The sequence below is a fragment of the Pangasianodon hypophthalmus genome, chromosome 21, assembly GCF_027358585.1.
Source record: "Pangasianodon hypophthalmus isolate fPanHyp1 chromosome 21, fPanHyp1.pri, whole genome shotgun sequence".
NCBI classification, from domain to species: Eukaryota; Metazoa; Chordata; class Actinopteri; order Siluriformes; family Pangasiidae; genus Pangasianodon; species Pangasianodon hypophthalmus.
The window spans coordinates 8,515,873-8,532,675 of NC_069730.1; the positions used below are offsets into that span (position 1 = coordinate 8,515,873).

The following is a 16,803-nucleotide window of genomic DNA, read 5'->3' on the forward strand; positions in this document are numbered from 1 at the left end:
AGAACTTGAACTTGTATCCTTGCAACACTGTCATCAGGACCCACTGATCTAATGCGGTCACTGCCCAATGAGCACTGTTTTTGCCCTACGGCCTGCCCATCATAAGCATGCTCTGCTAAGCCTGGGGCTGCTTAGGGCCACCCTACGGGGTAAGTACCCTTTTGGGCCTCAGGTTGTGAATCTCCCTGTCTAGTGCTTTCTGTGGCCATTGGATCACAAGGCCAAGTTTCAGTGACCTAAAGGTGCCACTTAACCAACCATTAAGTGCTGGGTTTAGGATCCTGAAACCTGCGCACTCTCCTTTCCACAGATTCATTGGGAGCAGGTCAAAAGTGCATTCCTGGCAGGGCAGATTATACAGTGTGTGCCATATATGATGCAGTATCGTAAGCTGTTACCAGCACATCATCATTGTATCTGTATTCAGTGCTTGGCCAGTGGACACCTAGGCATAGAGCTTTGTTGTGAGACGGGCAGTGATGGAATGCATGTATGCACAGTTGGTGTGTAGCCCAGGCTGAAGTATGTTGCTAGCTAAAGCATGCTCCACTTAGCCAACCTGGGTGCAGTTAAGCTGACCTTCCACAACCTCATTTTAAGCACTTGATAAAATCCAGTCATCACTATCCACTCCCACTAGGGCTTCTGCCATCTTGCTGGTGGCTGTCACAACTACTTCAGAGACTGTTTGCTTGTACATTCTCATTCCGACTTGTTTTTGGACACTACTGACTAAAAAATGAAAATGGCCTTGGAGAGGAACCTGACTCCAGGCCAAGTGCTGTGTGTGAGTGAATTTGAGTTGTGTTAGTAGGCTCAGCAGCGAACAGCACACTGTACGATGAGGGTAACCACTTTGGCAGTTCAAGCCAATTGGTATATAGCAGTGGACTATAGAAAAAAAAATGGCAGCCCTGGTCAGCTAGATGGTGGGGGATGTGAATGCTTGAAGGAGATGGTGCAGAGGGAAGATGAGGGGTGAGTGCCGCCACTGAGCAGCAACAGGAGCAGTATTAGCATACTTGTTTAACAGTGCACTGAATCAAGCTAACAAGGCTAGCACTTTAACAAGGGAAATCAACTTAATTCTGGCAGGCACCATGGAATTCTTCAGTATTATAGAGAAAGGGTGCTAGAATGTAAGAAAAATGCACTCACCATGATAGAAGAGAAAATAGGAGATGATGGAGTCTATCACCAGGTTTGGAAGACATGATACCTGTAGCTGCAACCACAGTCACAATAGAGCAGATCGCTCCGTAATGGTGTACATGTGGTCCTGGTCAAGACTAGAAGAAGAAAAAGGTGGCTGTATGACAGCAGTATTTATTGCAAATATTGCATCATACATAACTTTGTGATTTTGTTGTTCAGCTTGTGTGTGTGAAGGTATTCAAGTGATTCTCAGCACCCCTGGTGGTAAGAAGGGGTCAAATGGAACTGAAAGTGCGATGCAATTGCTATTTCAGAATTTGTTAACCTAATAATCAGAAATATGGCTGCACTGATCATGACAATAGATGCTGGTATCTTCAAATACACACTGATAAATTTGTGTGTATTGGTTGCTAAAAACCTATTTTCCAATACAGTAAGTCATTTTGTCGTGTATGAAAACTGTAGATTTATTCTGACCCTGTCTTGGAAAGGAGCATTGCCACCTCACAGCTCCATAGCCCCCATTTCAATTCTGACCTCTACCTCATTTGTGTAGAGTTTCTGTGCATGTTCTCCCTGTGTCTGTGTGGGTTTCCTCCAGGTTCTCCGGTTTCTAACACCTCATAAAAACATGCCAGTAGATGTACTGGCCAAACTGCCCTGTGTGTGAATGTGTGTGTGAATGCGTGTGTGCATGGTGCCCTGCGATGGACTGGTGTCCCATCCAGGGTGTATTCCTGCCTCATGTCCAGTGTACCCAGGATAGGCTCTGCATCCCTTTGGCCCCCTTTATTTAATTGATGCATATTCATCCACCGTCACTAATTTTTTGAGATGCATTGTATTTTTTTGTGCTGGACTATTTTGTAGCAAACTTCTATTTTATATGGGAATGTGTATAATTATGAGATGTATAATATTGCTGGTGTGTTAATGTTCTGTAAACATTGTAGTAATAGTGTTGATTTTTCTTCTGCAGTCCGGCAGCCTGATCCTTCCTTACCACATCCAGAAGGAGCAGAATCGAAAATAGCCCAAGGGGAGGAACTGGGAAGACTTAAGAATTGCCCTGCTTCTCTAGAGGCAGCCTTACAGCGCTGGGGTGCCATTGCACCCAAAGCACCATGTCTGACCATCACACACGCTGGTGCTAAACAACCTTACACACTCACATATGGTACGAACACACACACACGCACAGAGAGCCCTATTTAAACATTCTCATATGCCATTTAAACCAGCACACATCTAGAGGAAGAATTTAGGGATGATTTACCTGTATGATGAAAGTGAATGTTAAGACCTTTTCTCACTCTCTCCTCTCTTAGTGTCGGCCTTCCTTTTGTGCTTTTGTTTTTCTGTTCATGACTGCTTTGGAGTGACTTCAACATATATTTCTACAGGCGCAGATATCAGTGTTTTACAGACCTATGCATACACAAGTATGCTTTTTACGAGTTTAGCTTTGCATTTAAAAATGGTCATTTTAATTTCACACTCATTCAAGTTTCCAGCTTACTGTTAACTTTTTTTTTTTTTTAACCCTCCCAGATTGATGCTGCTTTGGTTCAGGGTGCTTATAAAACAAATGCTTCTGGATTTATTTTATTTATTTGTGTAGCCTATGTTATTAATTTGTGCATTTTTCATGATATTTATGTGTTCAAAGGCAAGCGATCACATCCCTTATTCTTCTTTTAGTTACCTAACGTAAGTTTATTGAAACACACTTTCTTTAAGCTAGAAGACCGTTGTGTCACTTGACGTACACACATGGCTCTGAAGAAATGAAACTCATTTATGGGATACTGAATTCACACCGGATGCATAATGTCAAGACCTTAGTCAGTCCACATGTAACGTGTCTCAGCCGTGTTTCCGTTTTGCCCACTGGCAGGAGAAAGAGCAACGGCACATTTCGATTTTAATCTGTTTTGGCAACTCCAGGATTTGATTCCATTATTAGGAAGTGAGTTTACATTTCTGGCGTTGTAGTTTTTTTTTTTTTTTTTTTTTTTTTTAATTTTTTTTTGTATGAGAGGCTGTGACACTCTCATGGGTTGTAGGGGAAATGAGGAAATGGGAGGCAGGCTTAGGACAAGTTAAAGGACTCTTTCTTTTCCTTTCCCTTTGTATTTTGCGAGCTCTGTCTCGCACAGAAACACACACAGATGTACAGGTCCGCACCCGGTTTCAACAAAGCCCTTAAGTTAAGAAAACCCTAAGTTATAAAGTTAAGGATACCTTCAGTGAAAAATAGGTTGCAAGAAAAAACCTAAGGCTCCACTTAAGGAACCTTAAGGCTGTTATGAAGTATTTCCCCTTAACTGCTTAAGTGTTGCCTTAAGTTCTGTTATGTGTTGCTACAAAGTCTTTAGTAACCATTTCACCCTAAAAAAATTAAGGGACCAAAACAGGTCCCTTAAGTCATCTTCTGAACTCAAACGCAATGGCTGATTTCGTGATAATTGAGAGGAGGAAGTACCGAGGTGCATTTTTAGTGATCAGAATGAGACGTAATTATTGAGCGAATATCGGTTTGACCGTCAATCCTTCGTCTGTCATTGAGCACCAAACTCGGCAGACTTTTTTAATACAATATATCCAGTCATGTAAATCAGTTTAGCTTGAATGTAACTCACTGTTTTTACCCGATTCCTTGAATACACAACGTGTTGAGCGTGAATTGTCCTCTAGGATACATGTTTCCCTCAGACATTCTGAGTCACACTTTTCTGTGCATTCTGTGGGTCCATAAAGCACTATGTATACAGTATACTGTGCAGGAAGTAAAGTGCAGTACTGCATGAGTGCACATGATTTTATGGGAACTGTTATTCACTCCTACCAACTGCCTCTTGCTGTAAAAGTAGTTACTTGATGAGTTTAATGTAGAATAAATTCATCACACTGACTGCATATGTGTAGGTAAGCTGTGGTCCAGGAGTATGAAAGTGGCCTATTACATCCTCCACAAACTTGGAACCAAGCAAGAACCCATCGTCCGGCCGGGAGACCGAGTAAGTCTAACCTTAAATCACTTACTGTTACTCAAATACCGAATGATAAGCATACCTCGAACAACACAAAATAATAATTTTTATTAGCCTAAGTGCCATTCAAAAGCTGAACGTTTGCTTAATAGGTAAAAGGGAGGATGAAGAGACTGTAGTTATCTTTCTTTACTTGTTTTTGTGTGTGTGTGTGTGTGTGTGTGTGTGTGTGTGTGTGTGTGTGTGTGTGTGTGTGTGTGTTAGGTGGCATTAGTGTACCCCAATAATGACCCCGTGGCTTTTTTGGTGGCGTTTTATGGCTGTCTGTTAGCTGAAGTCGTCCCAGTACCCATTGAAGTGCCACTTAGCAAAAAGGTAACACCCACTTTGAACGTCTCTTTAAAAAAAAAAAAAAAAAAAAAAAAAAAAATACTGTATAAACCTGGTTATCTTACAAACTGTGATTGTAGTATAACGTGATCTGATTGAGAAATGCAAAATAATGCCTGCATCTGATTTCCTGTTTTAAAAATATAAGCTGTTTCTGTTAGCTGTACATGACTTTCACACACACTTCTGTGTTTTTTTTTTGTTTGTTTTTTTTTCCCTCATATTTTTTGGCTCTTTTCCTCCCAAAGGATGCTGGGAGTCAGCAGATTGGTTTTCTCCTGGGCAGCTGCGGGGTTGCCGTAGCACTGACCAGTGATGCGTGCCACAAAGGCCTTCCCAAGAGCCTCAGTGGTGACATTGTGCAATTCAAAGGTTGGAGACTCCATCAGTGTGATTATTCCTGAACAGACCAGTCTTTCTGTTTCCTGTAAACACTCTGTTTGTCACTGTGTCGTTCTAGTGCTATATCCATACAGAGCTGCACTTTTCCATCATTAGAACACTCACTGGTTTTCCACCAGTTTCACTTTGTGCTTATGATGCATGTTTACATTCTTGTTTTTTTCCCCGTATGTGATCAGGCTGGCCAAAGTTGTTGTGGGTTGTGACGGAGTCAAAGCATTTATCGAAACCTCCCAGAGAGTGGTATCCTCTAATTAAAGATGCTAACAACGACACTGCGTATATCGAGGTTTTAATTGTTTTTGTTTTTTATGTTTTAAAATCTATAAGAATTATATAGTTTTAAATAGTAGCAGTTCTGATTTATTTATTTTTTGTCAGTATAAGACTTGCAAAGATGGAAGTGTTCTGGGAGTGACTGTGACGAGAATGTCCATGCTGACACACTGCCAAACACTCACACATACTTGTGGTTACAGTGAAGGTAAGATGCACGCACGCACACACAGCCACTCTCTCTCGATTCTACACGATAAGAGAAATTCACAGTTTTCATACACTCTTGTTTATGTAGGAAAACATGTATATGACATATGAAAAAAAAAAACGGTTAAGGTGTGGGTGTGTGTGTGTGTGTGTGTGTGTGTGTGTGTGTTTCAGCTGAGACTCTTGTGAATGTGTTGGATTTCAAGAAGGACGTAGGACTGTGGCATGGCGTTTTAACGGTGATTATTTTACTCCACAGTTAGTTCTGTCATATTTTATGTCTTTTTTTTTTTTTTTTTTTCCTTTTTGACAATCTGACTTGCTGTCCATGTTCCAGAGTGTTCTCAACATGCTCCACACTGTGAGTGTTCCATATGCTCTCATGAAGGTGAATCCATTGTCCTGGGTCCAGAAGGTCTGTCAGTATAAAGGTACAAAATGCACAGACTTTTTCCTCTCAGAATGAGTTCTTTCTCAGCCACACACATGGGCAGCTTTTTTCCCTGAAAATTATGGGCTATATATTATACATTCATAGTATTTATAATATTCATTAGTAACATTTAATGTTCTAGGCTCTATTCAGAATTCAACTTTTTTTTTATTTCAGTGCTGATATTTTATTATCAATGATGTTTTCTTTCTCTTTTTACCGTATTGTGTGTGTAGCTAAAGTGGTGTGTGTGAAGAGTAGGGATCTTCACTGGGCTCTGATAGCACACAGAGATCAGAGTGACATCAACCTGAGCTCTCTCCGTATGCTACTGGTTGCTGACGGAGCTAATCCATGTGAGTGTGTGTGTATGTGTGTGTGTGTGTTTTAGGGAGGAGTGTAAATTCAGAAATATCTCATCATGGAACATTCATACCCTTAAATAGACTGATCCATAACATACATACATCTCCCTGTCCCTTTTTTTCACTCTTCCTCTTGTTTTTTTTTTTTTTTTTTGGGTCTTGTTCTCAGGGTCGATCTCGTCATGTGATGCATTCCTGAACGTGTTTCAGAGTTTGGGGTTGAGGTCAGAGGTCATCTGTCCATGTGCCAGCTCACCAGAGGCTCTTACTGTAGCTGTAAGAAGGTAAACCTACTTTCTCCAGCATACTACTATAGCTGTGAGAAGACGTCTGTGTTATGTTTATGCTGGAGGCTGTGGGGAAAATGGGTCATCGGTTGTGATATGTGGTATACATCTATCAGCCATAACACTAAAACCACTGACAGGTGAACTGAATAACATTATCTCCTAACAGTAGCACCTGTTAAGAGGTGGGATATATTAGGCAGCAAGTGAACAGAAAGTTCTCGAAGTTGAAGTGTTGGAAGCAGGAAAAATGGGCAAGCGTAAGGAACTGAGTGACTTTGACAAGGGCCAAATTGTGATGGCTAGATGACTGGGTCAGAGCATCTCCAAAACTTGTGGAGTATTCCTGTTATGCAGTGGTTAGTACCTACCAGAACTGGTCCATGGTAGGACAACCGGTCAACCGACGACAGGATCATAGGCGCCCAAGGCTCACTGATGTGCGTGGGGAGAGTAGGCTAGCCTGTCTAGTCTGATCCCACAGAACAGCTACTGTAGCACAAATTGCTGAAAAAGTTAATGCTGGCTATGACAGAAAAGTGTCAACATACAGCGCGTTGCAGCTTGCTGCGTATGGGGCTGTGTAGCTGCAGACTGGTCAGAGTGCCCATGCTGACCCCGTCCACCACTGAAAGCGCCTACACATGGGCATGTGAGCATCAGAACTGGACCATGGAGCAATGGAAGAAGGTGGCCTGGTCTGATGAATCACAATTTCTTTTACATCATGTGGACGGCCAGGTGCGTGTGCATCATTTACCTGGGGAAGAGATGGCACCAGGACGCACTATGGGAAGAAGGCAAGCCGGGGGAGGAAGTGTGAGCTTGGGTTCTGGCATTCATGTGGATGTTACTTTGACACGTATCACCTACCTAAACATTGTTGCAGACCAAGTACACCCCTTCATGGCAACAGTATTCCCTAATGGCAGCGACCTCTTTCAGCAGGAAAATGTGCCCCGCCACACTGCAAAAATTGTTCAAGAATGGTTCGAGGAACATGACAAAGTTCAGGGTGTTCACTTCCCCAGATCTCAATCCAATTGAGCATCCGTGGGATGTGTTGGACAAACAAGTCCGATCCATGGAGGCCCCACCGTACAACTTACAGGAGTTAAATGATCTGCTGCTAACGTCTTTGTCCCAGATACCACAGCACACCTTCAGAGGTCTTGTGGTCAGAGCTGTTTTAGTGGCACAAAGGAGACCTACACAGTATTAGGTAGGTGGTTTTGATGTTATGGCTGATCAGTGTATGTTGTGCGATTGACCTGCAGGCCGTGTGACGGCAGCTCTAAGCCTGTAGGCAGAGGAGTCCTCAGTATGATGGGACTGAGTCACGGCGTCATCCGGGTGGACACCGGAGAAAAGCTGTCTGTCCTCACACTGCAGGATGTTGGCTCTCCCATGCCAGGAGGTAGGCAGTGTGTGGATAAGAAATCACAGTGATCACAAAATCATACAGTTAACAGGAAGGACTGTTTTTGGTAAAATCTGTCTGTCTCTGTCTCAGCCCTGATATGTGTGGTGAAGTTGGAAGGTGTTCCCCAGTTGTGTAAAACAGATGAGATTGGAGAGATCTGTGTGTCGTCCATTGCCACAGGAACATCCTATTATGGGCTTACAGGCATGAGCAAAAACACTTTTGAGGTATGAAACTTCAGTCCCTTTTCTGATTGCCTTTAACAAAGGCAATAAATACAAACAGTTTTTTTTAATGAAGTGTGATATAGTGTGTGAATTTAGTGAAGCAGTTTTCAGGTTTCAGTAAGTATTTAAATAAATACGCTTCTTTAATTTGACATATGTATTGTGTAACTAGAGGACATTATCAAGTACTTTTCTATAAGTCCTTTTTCAAATAACCTAACCCTAACCCTTTATTAACAATTTCATCATTATATATTTTCAGTAATCTTTAGAGTGATTTGTGGATTGTGATGCATTATTACACTTCTTTAGAAAATATTCTTCTTAATAATGTTATGTAGAAAGTACGATTTATTCACACAGCCATTTTAGCCATATGTTGTTCATTAATAATGCCATGATACATGCCACTTAATACTTTTACATTTTAAAAATGTGCTAAAGTGTTTCCTTCTCTTCCTCCCTCTCTGTTGTAGGTGTGCCCTGTGTCCAGCAGTGGTGTGTTAGTGAGTGAGTGTGTGTATGTACGCTCAGGGCTTTTGGGATTTGTAGGCCCAGGTGGAGCCATCTTTGTTGCTGGAAAGTTGGACGGATTAATGCAAGTTGGGGGCCGGAGACATAACAGTGATGACATCGTTGCTACTGCACTTGCTGTTGAACCCATGAAGTTTGTGTACAGAGGAAGGTGTGTTTGTGTTTTGTTTGGGTTGATTAAAAGATTAAACAATATGAAAGTGTTGGTTCTGTAATTCTGTTCCAGTTTATCGGATACAGTATACAGAATACAGCTACAGTCAGGTTCATAACTATTTGGACAGTGACAGAATTTTTATAATTTTCTCTTTGTACTCCACCACAGTGGATTTGAAATGAAGCAAGATGTGAGTCTAGAATTTCAGCCTTAATTCAGCAGGTTTAACAAAAATATTGCATTAACCGTTTAGGAAAGGCAGCCAATTCTTACATAGTCCCTCCATTTTCACAGGCTGAATCTAATTGGACAAACTAACACAATCATAAATATTAGGATTATTTTTAATACTTGGATGCAAATCCTTTGCAATCAATGACTGCCTGAACTGGAACCCATGGCCATGGGTTCCTCCCTTGAGATGATTTGCCAGGTCTTTACTGCAGCTGCATTCAGTTGCTGCTTGTTTGTGGGTCTTTCTGCCTTCAGTTTTGTCTTAAGTAAATGAACACCATGCCCAATTTGGGCATCAGACATTTAAGAACATTTAATATCTTTGCCTTAAGAAGCTCTTGGGCTTCTTTCACGGTACATATTGGGTCATTATCCATCTGTACTGTGAGGCGCCATCCTATCAGTTTTGCAGCATTTGACTGAATCTGAACAGAAAGTTTAGCTCTATACGCACTTCAGAATTCATCCTGCAACGTCTAGCAGCAGTCACATCATCAATAATCACCAGTGACTCAGTTCCATTAGCAGCCATACATGCCATGCTGTAACATCGCCTCCACCATGTTTAACATATGATGTGGTATGCTTTGGATCCTGAGCCCTTCCTTTCCTTCTCCATACTCTTCTCTTCCCATCATTGCCTCAGAACTGGTCAGGCTTTTTTTTTTTTTTTTTTTTTTTTTTTTTTTTAAAAAAGAGGTTTTTTGCAAAGTCTTATCTGGTGTTTCTGTTCTTGAGAGTGTTCTTGACTTGGCTAGATGATGTGAAGTAGTTTTTTTTTAACAAGGAAAGAATTTTGCATTCATCCACTTTAGATGTCTTCCGTGGTCTTCCAGGCCTTTCGATGTTGTTGAGCCCACCAGTGCTTTCTTTCTTTTTATGAATGTACCCAACTGTTGATTTGGCCACACCTAAGGTTTTTGCTATCTCTCTTATAGATTTATGTTGTTTTTTCAGCCTAATGAAGGCCTCCTTCACTTGCATCGACACCTCTTTGGACCGCATAGTGAGAGTTACTGTGAACAGCTACCAAATGCAAATTCAATGCTTGGAATCAACTTCAGACCTTTTATCTCCTTAATTTGTCAATAATGAGAAAACAGGCCACACCTATCCATGAAGCTGCTTATCCCTCAATTGTCCAATTACTTTTGAGCCTGTGAAAATGGATGGACTTTTGTTAAACCCCTTGAATTAAAGCTGAATGTCTACACTTAGTTTCATCTTGGTTGCTTCATTTCAAATCCATTGTGGTGGTGTACAGAGGCAAAATTATGAAAATTGTGTCACTCTCCAAATACTTACGGACCTGACTGTTACTGTTTATTACTGTTTAGATTATTTTTGTATTTAAAGAAGTGTATTGCTATGCTCACCTCAAGTATCACATATACCACTGAGTCTGGAAACTTGCCTGTTAATATGATTTAAATTCTGATCTTAACGAAAAACAGTCACACCACTGTAACATCGTAAAACATACCATAACTTTAGAAAATTATGAAAAGTTGTACAGATTTTATGTACTGTAATGTGTGTGGTTGTGTGCGTCTGTAGGATAGCCGTGTTCTCCATTACTGTGCTTCATGACGAGAGGATCGTGGTGGTGGCAGAGCAGAGACCAGATTCTACTGAAGAGGAGAGCTTTCAGTGGATGAGCAGAGTACTACAGGTACATTTGAGCCATTCTATAATTAGGTGTACACCAGTATATGTTTTTCAGGCGTATTATCTTAATGCATGATCTTATTGTTTTAAATAACAAACTAATTTGACATTCTACTTTGCCCAAAACATTTTTTCATGTAATAGAATTAATATAACTTCTTAATATAATTTATATATATCTGTGTGTGTGTGTCTAGGCTATAGATAGTATCCATCAGGTTGGTGTGTATTGTCTGGCGCTGGTTCCGTCTAATACCCTGCCCAAAACTCCTCTTGGAGGAATCCACCTTTCTGAGACAAAGCAGCTGTTCCAGGACGGAGCGCTGCACCCCTGCAACGTCCTCATGTGCCCTCATTCCTGCGTCACCAATCTGCCCAAACCCCGACAGAAACAACCTGGTAAACATTTTTGTGTATGTGTGTATGTGTGTATGTGTGTGTGTGTGTGTGTGTATATATATATATATATATATATATATATATATATATATATATATGTATATATATATATATATATATATATATATATATATATATATATATATATATATATATATATATAATTTACACACACAGTGGATATAAAAAGTCTACACCCCATGTTAAAATGGCAGGTTTTCATGAAGTAAAAAAATGAAACTAAGATTAATCATGTCAGAACATTTTCCAGTCTCAATGTGAAATTATAACATACAAAAATTAAGTGAAAAACAATCATAAACACTATAGGGACAAATAAAACCACTACAATAACAATACAAGTGTGTACACCTTTTTACAATTGCGGATGTGGCTTTGTTCAGAATGAACCAATCACATTCAATCTCATGTTCAAAAGTAATTAGCTGTCATCAGTTATATTATTCTGATTAACCCCAAATAAAGACCAGCTGTTTCTGTAGGATTTACTTGACATCTTCTTGGTTTCATCTGACTGATGAAGCCATGGTCTGCAAAGAGCTTACAATGCACAGTATCTCGCTTGTTGAAACATATGTATCAGGAGAGGGGTATTAAATAATTTCCAGAGCATTAGATATATCAAGGAACACCATCACCAAGAAGTGGAAAAAAATGGGCCACCATGGTGACATTAGCAAGAACAGGATGTCCCTCCAAAATTTACAGAAGGACAAGATAAACACTTACCAGGGAGGCTGCCAAGAGATCTAAGGCAACATTTAAGGAGCTGCAGGAATAACTGACAATTACTGATTCCTCTCTGCAAGTGACAACAATCTATCATATTCTTCACATGTCTGGGCTGTGGGGTAGGGTGACTAGACGGAAGCCCTTTCTCACAAAAAAACATCCAGGCTCAACTAAATCACCCTAAACCTTGTGGCAAAATGTGGTATGGTCTGATGAGACCAATTCCAAAGGATATAATAATTCCATAATTCCAAAAGGTATGTTTGGTGCAAAGAAAAAAAAGCCAAAATCACCAAAAGAACACCATACCCACAGTGAAGCATGGTGGTGGCAGCATGATGCTTTAGGGCTGCTTTTCTTTAGCCAGAACTGGGGCTTTTATTAAGGTGGAGGGAATAATGAATAGCTACAAATACCAGTCGATTTTAGTGCAGAACATTCAGGTGTCTGCTAGTAAGCTAAATATGAAAAGGAATTTCACCTTTCAGTACGACAATGACACAAAGCATGCATCAAAACCAACAAAGGAATGGCTTAACCAAAAGAAGATTAATGTTTTTGAATGGCGTAGCCGGAACCCAGACCGGAATCCAGTGGGGTGACCTGAAGCGGGCTGTACACAGGAGATGCCCTTACAATTTTATGGATCTAGAATTATTTTGCAAGAACGAGTGGGAAAATATTGCCAATTTAAGATGTAAATAGACTGAGTGGTGTAAGAAATTCAAAAGTTGCTGCAACAAAGTATTAGTTTAGGGGTGTGCAAACTTATGCAACTAGGTTATTGTTAGTTTTCTATTTTTTTTTTTTCCCTAAAAAAAAAGTTTGATTGTTTTTCACTTCATTTGTATACTTTGCAATTTCACATTAAAGGTGGGAAAAGATCTGATTTATTTCAAAAAATCCTACCATTTTAACAGGGGTGTGTAGACGTTTTATATCCACTGTGTGTGTATAGCATTTTTCTCCTGACAGCGTGCCAGTGTCATGTTTGGAGCTGCCTAATCTTGAGCAGCTCTGCACAGTTCAGTCTAAAAACATTCTGTGTATAAGTGATTTCAGAGGCTTGGGGGCAACATAATTTTATCATGATAACAATATGGCCAACTGGAATTATTTACTTGTATTGGCATTAAAATAAGACATGAACAGTGTGGTAGGCTGTGAAAAGCACTATTAAAATAGCAGAATTAATACTGAAATGATGAATCAATGGTCTGAGACAAAGGACCATTTTAATGACCATTACAGCCAAGCTCTGTTTTTTAATGCTTCCAAAACTCTGTTGTATCATCTACGCACAAATAACTGCATTGCTATAAAAAAATATGTACAGTATGTGTCATCCTGTGCATAATTGATGTTTAAAATAAAAAAAAGTTAAAATTAGTTTTGAAGGTCCATGGAAATTGGTTGGTTTGGTTATTATTTTTACATATTTTATATGTGAAATATTAGTAAATTCCTACATCTGATCATGTAATGGTTTGGTTCTTAAGCCTAGTCCTAGTTTTCTTCCAATTCGACTTCCGGGTTTATCCACACTAAAACAGCATTTTGACCACTGAAAATGCTGGTGTTGGCAAAACATAAATGTAAAAATGGCATTTTCAAACTTATATGTGGTGTCATATTAGGCCTTAAACTGGCAGATGAATGTTGGTTCCCTGAACCAGTGCCAGCACCTTGTCGATTAAAAAGTAGTATAGAAGAGGATTATGATGCACTTGTGTGTGTGTGTGTGTGTGTGTGTGTGTGTGTGTGTGTCTGTGTGTTGCAGAGGTTGGCCCTGCCTCTGTTATGGTGGGGAACCTGGTGGCAGGAAAGCGGATGGCGCAGGCCAGCGGGCGAGACCTCAGTCAGGAAGACAATGATCAGGTTTGTAATGCATGCACATGTCTGTGTCTGAATTTGTATTAATGTGCTTGAATTTTCTAGTAGGATTGAATTGCTGAAAGATGTTGGGTAAATCCCAGATTCTAGTGTAATTCTTAATTACAATAAATAATTATAATGGAATTCAAAGAAAAAAATTAAAGAAACCATTCTTTGTGGTGTATAAAGATACAGATAAGTCTTGCTAAAAATGAGCATGTCAAATATGAATATCAAATAGTCAAATATACACGGCCATTTTATTAGGAATACCTGTCCACCTGCTCCCTCATGCAATTTTCCAAATGGCCAATCATGTGGCAGCAGTGCAGCTTCAGTTAATGTCAAACATCAGAAAGGGGAAACATTGTGATCTCAATTACTTGATCATGATTACTGGTGCCAGACTGGCTTTTATTTATTTTTATTTTTTTTGGAGTATTTTAGATCTCCTGGCATTTTCACACAAAATAATCTCTAGAGTTCACACAGAATGCTGCAAAAAAAACACAAAAATATCCAATAAGCAGCAGTTCTGCAGGTGGAAACGCCTTGTTGATGAAGGAGGTCAGAGAGGAATGGCCAGACTGTTTTGCACTGACAGTAATGCTATGGTAACTCAAATAACCACTTTTTATAACCATGGTGAGCAGAAAAGCATCTGAGAACACACAATACATTAAAACCTTGAGTCCAGATGAGCTACAACAGCAGAAAACTCTATCGGGTTCCACTTCTGTCAGCAAAGAACAATTAACTGTGGCTACAGTGGGCACAGGCTCAACAAAACTGGACAGCTGAAGATTGGAAAAGCCTTGCCTGGTCTGATGAATCTGGATTTCTGCTGTGACATGCAGGTGGTAGGGTGAGAATTTGGCATCAACAGCAGGAATCCATTGACCCAATCTGCCTTGTTTTAACAGTTCAGGCTGGTGGTGGTAGTGTAATGGTGTGGGCATGTTGTCTTGACACACACTGGGCCCTTTAAAACCAATCGAGCCTTGTTTGGCCTTGCCATGCCACAGCCTGTCTGAGTATTTTTGCTGACCATATGCATCCTTTTATGGCAACAATTTAGCTTTATCTTATAAAAACTATTTCCTGGCATTATAATACTCCATAGCACAAAGCACAAGTCGTCTCAATCTGGTTCCATGAATATGACTGTGAGTTACTTCAGTATCCTCCCCAGTCACCAGAATCTGAATCCAGTAGAGCTTTGAGATGTGATAGACTGGGAAATTCACAGCATGACAAATCTGCAGCAATTGTGTGATGCGATCATGTGAATCAATGTGGACCAGAATTTCAAAGGAATTTCTAACACCATGTGGAATCCATACCACAAAGAACTCAGGCTATTTTGAGAGCTATGGGGTCCTTCTCAGTATTAGTATGTGTTCCTAACAAAGTGGCTGGTGAGTGTACGTCACAATTTTGCGTTATTATATCGTGCAGCTGATCGACTGGTAAGCAGTTAGTGATTCACATTCAGCCAAAATCTGACAGTAGAAGAGAGAAAAAAACTTTTCCAAGTTGTTTTTTGTTACATTTTTTAGTTGGTTGTTTTACAGTTTACTACTTTATATTCATTATTTTGATACTTAGAAACTTTTTATTTCATTAATGTTTGAATTGATTTATTGTTTTTTTTCTTTAAACGTGCCCAAGACTTCTGCACAGTATAGTATTTCCCACTTTATTAGGAACACCTGTACACCTGCACATTGCAGTTATTTAATCTGCTTAACATGCAGTTATTTAATCTGCTAATCATGTGGCAGCAGCACAATGTTAATGTTCACAACAACAAACATCAGAATGAAGGAAAAGTGTGATCATCAGAATGAAGAAAGAGCGATTACTTGAGTTACTATATCTTTCCTGACAGCTCGAACCAATCTGGCCAGTTTCCTCTGACTTCTCTTATCAGCAAGGCGTTTCCACGTACAGAACTGTCGCTCGCTCAATGCTTTTTGTTTTTCACACCATTCTGTGTGAACTCCAGAGACTGTTGTGTGTGAAATTCCCAGATCAGCAGTTTCTGAAACACTCAAACTAGCCACAGTTAAAGCCACAGAGCTCACACTTTTTCTTCATTCTGATGTTTGATGTGAACATTAACTGAAGCTCTTGTACCTGCCTGATTGTTTTTTTTGTTTTGGTTTTTTTTGCATTATGCTTCTGCCACATGATTGGCTGATTAGATAACTGCATGAATGTGCAGGAGTTCCTAATAAAGTGGATGGTGAATGTGTGTATGTATACATATATATGACATTTTAGTTATTTGTTACAGATAATTCAGGCTGTGTAGTTGACATACAGCAATGCAAAAGGCTGACGTTCTTATAAGAACACTTTTTAGACACTTAGAAACTTTCATCTTTTGTTTCCTGTTTTGTGTGATCCAGTTCCTTTTCCTGCCTGAGGTGTTGCAGTGGAGAGCTCAAACTACACCTGACCACATACTTTACACGCTCATTAACTCAAGGGTAATACACACACACACGCACACACATCACTTCACACTGTAAACTGGTTTTTGTGTGCTTGCTTTGGTGGCACTCATAGCGTAGCATAAACATAAACATAAACCCTAGTCATTTCTCCGACTTTATATTAAATTGTGTGTTTGTGTTGTAGGGGGCAGTGGGGAGTTCTCTAACATGTCTACAGCTCCATAAAAGAGCAGAGAAGATTGCTGCACTGCTGTTTGAGAAAGGGCAACTGCGAGAGGGAGATCATGTAGCATTAGTGTACCCACCAGGTAACTCCACATTTACCTTTTTAATTTCTTTTTGTACTTTACTCATTCATATGTTAGTCAAAAGTGGAAGAGTATAAATTGTAAACATCATAGCAGCAGTCAAATAAGGACAACCATGTCTAACTGAACGTAGATTATAACATAATTATTCAATCTAATGTGTGTGTGTGTGTGTATATATATATATATATATATATATATATATATATATATATATACAGTGGGGTCCAAAAGGCCGGAACCTCTAGT

General features: G+C 39.9%; 1 protein-coding gene across 2 annotated transcripts in view; it reads left to right on the forward strand.

Moving 5' to 3' along the window:
• Positions 1–16,803, forward strand: part of dip2cb (disco-interacting protein 2 homolog Cb) — a 51,935-nt gene that overhangs the window by 23,566 nt on the left and 11,566 nt on the right. For both annotated transcript variants that reach the window (XM_034314850.2, XM_053227724.1), the window contains exons 9-26: positions 2,138–2,335; positions 4,087–4,178; positions 4,416–4,526; positions 4,790–4,913; positions 5,123–5,232; positions 5,325–5,427; positions 5,604–5,668; positions 5,767–5,860; positions 6,099–6,218; positions 6,397–6,511; positions 7,792–7,931; positions 8,028–8,164; positions 8,641–8,849; positions 10,647–10,761; positions 10,955–11,156; positions 13,690–13,787; positions 16,199–16,279; positions 16,431–16,554. In XM_034314850.2, the coding sequence (XP_034170741.2) occupies positions 2,138–2,335; positions 4,087–4,178; positions 4,416–4,526; positions 4,790–4,913; positions 5,123–5,232; positions 5,325–5,427; positions 5,604–5,668; positions 5,767–5,860; positions 6,099–6,218; positions 6,397–6,511; positions 7,792–7,931; positions 8,028–8,164; positions 8,641–8,849; positions 10,647–10,761; positions 10,955–11,156; positions 13,690–13,787; positions 16,199–16,279; positions 16,431–16,554 (2,238 nt within the window). The remainder of the gene's footprint in view (positions 1–2,137; positions 2,336–4,086; positions 4,179–4,415; positions 4,527–4,789; positions 4,914–5,122; positions 5,233–5,324; positions 5,428–5,603; positions 5,669–5,766; positions 5,861–6,098; positions 6,219–6,396; positions 6,512–7,791; positions 7,932–8,027; positions 8,165–8,640; positions 8,850–10,646; positions 10,762–10,954; positions 11,157–13,689; positions 13,788–16,198; positions 16,280–16,430; positions 16,555–16,803) is intronic.